A 6,000-nucleotide genomic window follows, 5' to 3' on the forward strand; every position below is an offset into this window, starting at 1 on the left:
CGCTGCCTCTCCCATCCTCCACAGCCATGAGGCGCTCGAGGAAATCTTTATATTGCTTAGAAAAAGCAAAAACAAGCTAGCAAAGTCAAATTAGCCAGCAAGAGGGAGAAAAGCTTTTTTTTTTTTTTTTAGTAGCTGCCTCTCCCTACCTCTACAGTTCTTACAACGAAGAGCTGGAGGAAACTCACATCAGTCAGACTGCTCCTGAGAACAGTCTGCTTTCCAAAGCATCAGAAATTAGGACAGAATGCTTTTACTTCAGGGAGGAATGGGGGGGGGGGAAGGGACTCGGCCTACCGAGTGACACCCCCCGAGGCTCTGAGGGACCCCCACGGGTTTCAGGCTTCAAACAGCAGGTTTTTGTTATATCTCTTCAAAAATGCACAGGGACACAGACGAAAATTATACCAACACTCAACAAAAGAGAGAAAAGAAAAGTATAGAAACGTCTGAGACTGAAGGGCTCACCACCTTCCACCTGCTGGAGACTGAGATTACTGGATCTTTCTCTAGCTGGCAAGGGCTCTTATTGGCTGGCTAGAGTCACAGTTTTTTTTTCTCAGTCTCCACCTGCTGGAAGGCGTGCACAACCCATCAGTCACATTCTGGGCCGGGCCGGACGGACGCTAAGGAAATGTATGCTGGACAGGGCTCACCATTCCTCCCCAATGATCTGCAAACCCTAACGCCAGCTTGTAGCTGACATAGGGTTTGCCATGGCCAGCGACCCAATTTTTGGCGCGCTGGTAGCTGATCATTGGGGATGAATATGTTTAGCCCTGTTTATCATGCATTTGCATGCTAGTTGCATTCAGAGCCCTCGAGTGCATTGTTTCACGCACTCGAGGGCTCTGATCATGGGTCGGTAGCAAACGCTGGCGCTAGTATAGCGCTAACAGCCTCTAGCACCGGCGTTTGCTTCTGATCACCCCCCTGTCAGAACCCTAACCTACTCACACCTTGCAAATAAGTCAGTAAATATGTAATCTGTTCCTAGTCAGTGCCTAAAATTTATTATACCAGTATATTCGAACTATAGAACTGTGTGCTCCAATTGTAAAATGCCAGTCTGCTAAAAAGCTACAATAGTGCAGCCATGTTATTTTCAATGGGCCAGAAAAAGTGCCACCCAGTATATGTACATGTGTCCCAACCTTAAAACATGTACTTCAAAAACATTCTAATTATAGGCACTCTACTTTGCACCAAACACGAGATCAGCCAAAAATATATATATATATATTTTATTGGGTTTATTAGAGAAATTACACAGATTAAACAAGCACATCAACACTGACTACGTACATACTGAACAAACATGATTAGTATCTTCCAAAGTATGTGGTACGTGCACCCAATATAGTTAAAGAAATGGTCCTGGTCTAGCGCCCCAGACAACTAGTAACCCGCACGTCGGCAGTACTGGCTTATTGGAGGATTGGGATCAGTAGCAATCACCACACCACTTTACTCACAAAACCTGCCCAGCTTTTAGTAGTAATAGCAGCAGCACTAACTACTTTTTGAACACTAAACTAATTGGGCTGAGTGCCATCATCTACTCCTTTACTGTGTGTGCTTTGGCCCAGCAGTCGGGACTCATCCTCACCGGTGTTTTCCCTCTGCCCACAAGAGCGGTATTTCCCCAGAAAAATCCCGTCACCGTAGGAGCCAACGTCAAATAATGATTGGGGGGGGGGGGGGTGCTAAATTCAGAATAAACTGCCCCTTGGATACAATGAAGTTGTTGGCTCAACACTGGAGGTACTTAAGAACCAACAGTGCTGACACCCTATGGCCACGTTATTTTCAATGGGCCAGAAAAAGTGCCACCCAGTATATGTACATGTGTCCAAACCTTAAAACATGTATTTCAAAAACATTCTAGTTATAGGCACTCTACTTTGCACCAAACACGAGATCAACCCCTCCCCCCTCTCTCTATATATATATTTTACATATAATGTATGCAAGGCATAAGGCAATACTTAACTACCACTAAGGAAAGTAAAATCCTTATAAAAGGGAGAATACCGCCGCCCCACACAACGCCAGAACTTTACGGAACTCGTTCTCAGCTTAATAAAAAAATAAACCCTCAAAACAAACTATACAGTTCCTTTAATGTATCCATATGTTGGTGTCGACGCAATGCCAGACACCATGTGCGTGCCAAAGCTCGCTACTCTCCCTCGCCGGCCTCAGGGCCGCAAAACGCCAAACAGCTGGAGAAGTGCCCGTGTCCTCGGACAACCTGCGGTCGCCTCAAAATTGCTGAAGGTGGAGGCGGCAGGCACGGATTCGGGGGAGGGGGGGGGAGCTAGGCAGAGGTACTGTCTGCCCACCATACACGTGAGGAAGACAGCACTGAGTCACTGCAGCTCTTACACACACCGGCCGGCCTACGCCGTGCCCCAAACCGCAGTATCCAACTCCTGTACAGCAAGGAACCGGCTCGCGCCCGAAACCCCTACGCCCGCAGCACGAGCCCCAACCGAGGGGGTCCAGAACTGCGTCACAAACCGCCCCTCGCAAGGAGCGCACGTCACAATCACCATTATCTTCCAGCCCCCCCCAGAACACTAACAGCAGCCACTACTAGCAGCGCACAACTCACCCACTGATCGGTAACCCAGGATGGCGATCTTGCGGGACTTCGGCTGTGGCATTTTCGCTCTCGTCTCTCCTTTTCTCAGTCTGACTTCTTTTTGGTGTGGCTCGTGCGTTGTTTTTCAGTAAGGAGACCGCATCAACAATAGGTCGTTGGCGAGCGGGGACGTACTGGGATTCTCTCGCTTAACAGTACAAACTACAAAAAAAAAGCAACGAGAACCACCATCACGACTATATACCGCTAATAAGCCTCAACTGAACACCCCTACTACACACACTCTCTCTTGAACTGCAGGTCAACGTCAGATTGCGTGGCTACGTTACAGGGTTGGATTTTTTTTTTTCCCCTAAAGTTTTTTTTTCCCTTCCTCCCGCTCAGAAAATATTCTCTTAAAAAACTCGCTGCGTCATTCTTTTTGGAGGCACTGAATATTCATATTTACTAATCAGTGATTGGTTCGTCCGGGAGACAATGGAAATGAGGAAGAAGGGGGCGGAGGCAAAATCCGACTTTCTATTCATGATTGGACAAGAGGTTTGACAGTTGTTGCGAAACAACGGTATCTAAACGTTGATAGGCCAAAATGCTTTGAAACATAACATAGTTATGGGCGAAGCAAAGACTTCGGTCTGCAGCAGCCAGGACAGGGGAGGATCCATTCCGAGCCGGTAGAATGTAGCGTTGGTTTCGTGGCAGCCTTTCTGAGTTGACAGGGAAGACGGGACTCAAGAGAGCTGCATAAATGAAATGCGAAAAATTGAAGGCACAGGCTTCTGTTTAGCAATGTTTAGAAGACTATCAGAAATGCACTCAAGACACAGCAACTACCTTTAATGCAGAAGTTCCCAACTGTTGTAGGTGGTACTGAGAGCTCTTCAATGTCCAAACTGTTAGGAGTCCCCAATCTGTCTCCACTAAGCTGACGCCCCTGCTTTGCCTTCTCCAAGTCTTTTTCTAAATCTTTCCCCCATGCTAATCCCCATATGCCCTTCTCTCTTTTTCAAAGCTGTCAAGTTACAGTTACCCGTTCCAAGAGAGAGACTTTTTGGCGGGTCCTGGTGTTAAACTTACATCTCAAAGCAGTGTAGTAATTGTAGTCCATGATTCTATCCATTTAAATCAGTGCTGCAAGTCCCATAGTGCAACAGGATGAAGTTAGCAGAAAAGACCAGCCAAAAAGTCTTACTCCTGGAATGGGTAACTTGGCAGCTCTGCTTTTTTTTCCCCTCTCCACCTTGTCCGACCCCACCCTGCACATTTTCCCCTGTCTCCAATCAGTTTATTGTCAAAGGTTATCCTCGCCCTGCCAGTCTCTTTTCAACCCTTTCCATATTTCTATGACTGTCCACTCTACCCAAGCACTTCTCACAACTCTCTCCTCCCCCAAGTTGCCAAACCACCAGTCTCTCTCTTTCCACCCTTCCCCTAGCAATTTCTCTCTCCAGTCCTTCTCTCTTCTAGAGACAGTTACAGAGAGGGAGAAAAATAAGACTATCAAAGATCCCAAACTATGGCAGTGTGGTTTTGATTTTTATTAAAGATAAAATCAATAACTGAACTACTTACTCTCCAGTTTCTCTCCACAAGTCTCCCGTTCAAGCACCCCTCTCCCAAGCAGCCAACTTTTTACTTCATGTTCACAAGCCTACAACTGAATTTATTTATTTATTTCTTACATACCACCTACATTCAGGTACAGTGGGTATTTCTCTGTGCCTAGAGAGCTCAAAATTACCGCCAGGGGTTCGCACGGAACCGAATGCTCAGAAGGCTTGAGTGCTGGTGTTAACATACTACTACTACTACTTAACATTTCTACTGTATTTAAATTATGTTAATGAGTTCAAGTAATTATTCTTTCTCAATGCACAGAAGGAAATGATGGCTCTAACGCTGAAAATTTAACATCAGGTCAGGGGCAGTGTAGAAGGTTTTCAGGAAATTTCAAATTTCTCACATTAAACTGAGGATTTCTCCTATGCAACTTTAAGCGCTGATAGAAACAAATGTGTGTGAAAACGAAAGTGAAAATATACATTGGCGCCCATTTTTCTGTGCTTAAATATGAGCCTTTCAAAAATTTTAAGGGCAGTTTTTTAAATGCTCATATTTAAAAGCACAGAATAACAGTCTAATAATAATAGTAATACATTTTTATTTCTAACTTGCTGAATCTGAGCTAGTCTAAGTGGGGAACAACATTACAAAGAGGTGTATTTTCAAAGCTCTTAGACTTACAAAGTTACGTGGAGGGACATTTTCAATATGACACCTAAGTCCAACTTTAGACGTTTTACAAAAAACGTCCAAAATCTGAATAGGAAATTTTTTGTTTTTTTACAAAAAAAAATGTCTATCTTTTGTTTTCTAAAATGCTGTTTCTAACAAGATTTTGTGCTTTGGACGTTTTGTTTTTTGGTCCATTAAAAAAAAAAGCCCAAGTGAAAAAACAGAGAAATCAAGCCCTTGGGAAATAGGAGGGGCCAGCATTTGTAGTAGACTGGTCTCCCAGACATCCCAGGAGATAAATGGGACACCCTAAGGAGCACTACTACACTGGACTTCAAAAACATGCTCCTAGGTACACATCTCACTGTTGCTTTGTTGCTCCCTTATCTTTTCTTCTGAGTCCCCCAAAACCCACTGCCCACAACTGTACACCATTACAATAGCCCTTAGAGGTGAAGGGGGCACTTATATATGGGGACAGTGGGTTTCTGGTGAGTTTTGGTGGGCTCACAGTTTCCACTACAAATGTGACAGATAGAGGGAGATAGGGACCAGAGTCCCCCACTCCATAGTGCACTGCACTGACCATTACACCACTCCAGAGACCTGCATGGACAAGAATATTACATCTGAGGCTGACTTAGAGGCTGCTAAATCATATTTGTATTCACATTTGTGGGAGGGGGTTAGTGACCACTGGGGGGTATTGGTCATTTAGGAATCCTTTTATGCCTTATTCATTTTAAAAATAAGTCTAGCTCAAAATGTCTTAGTTTTAGTCTTGAACAGTTTTGTTTTGTTCCATTATGGTTGAAAAATGTCCAAGTGATAGGAACGCCCAGATCCCACCCTTAACGTGCCCCTGACATGCCTCTTTATGATTTGAACACACTTCTGACGGATGTAATAGAAAAACATCTAAAAATTGGTTTTGAAAATACCAATTTGGACATTTTTGTGAGAAAAACATCCAAATGGAGATTTATGCCACTTTTTGGGCATTTTTCTCTTGAAAATTAGCTCCATAGTAACCTATGAAACTTTGTAAGTCTCATAGTAAAATATACCTGTAGATCAAAAAATACATAACATAACACTAATATAAAGCCATCTATTGCTACAATTATAATAAAGAGTATACAGTGCAGTAAAAACAA

At 43.9% G+C, this 6,000-nt stretch overlaps 1 protein-coding gene across 1 annotated transcript in view; it reads right to left on the bottom strand.

Annotated features, from left to right (window-relative positions):
• RHEB (Ras homolog, mTORC1 binding) overlaps positions 1-2,974 on the bottom strand; it is a 154,568-nt gene extending 151,594 nt beyond the window's left edge. The window contains exon 1 of the mRNA XM_030198215.1: positions 2,618-2,974. Coding sequence (XP_030054075.1) covers positions 2,618-2,669 — 52 coding nt within the window. The 5' untranslated portion in view covers positions 2,670-2,974. The remainder of the gene's footprint in view (positions 1-2,617) is intronic.
• Between the last annotated feature and the right edge of the window lie 3,026 nt (positions 2,975-6,000).

This window comes from Microcaecilia unicolor, chromosome 1 (assembly GCF_901765095.1).
Source record: "Microcaecilia unicolor chromosome 1, aMicUni1.1, whole genome shotgun sequence".
NCBI lineage: Eukaryota > Metazoa > Chordata > Amphibia > Gymnophiona > Siphonopidae > Microcaecilia > Microcaecilia unicolor.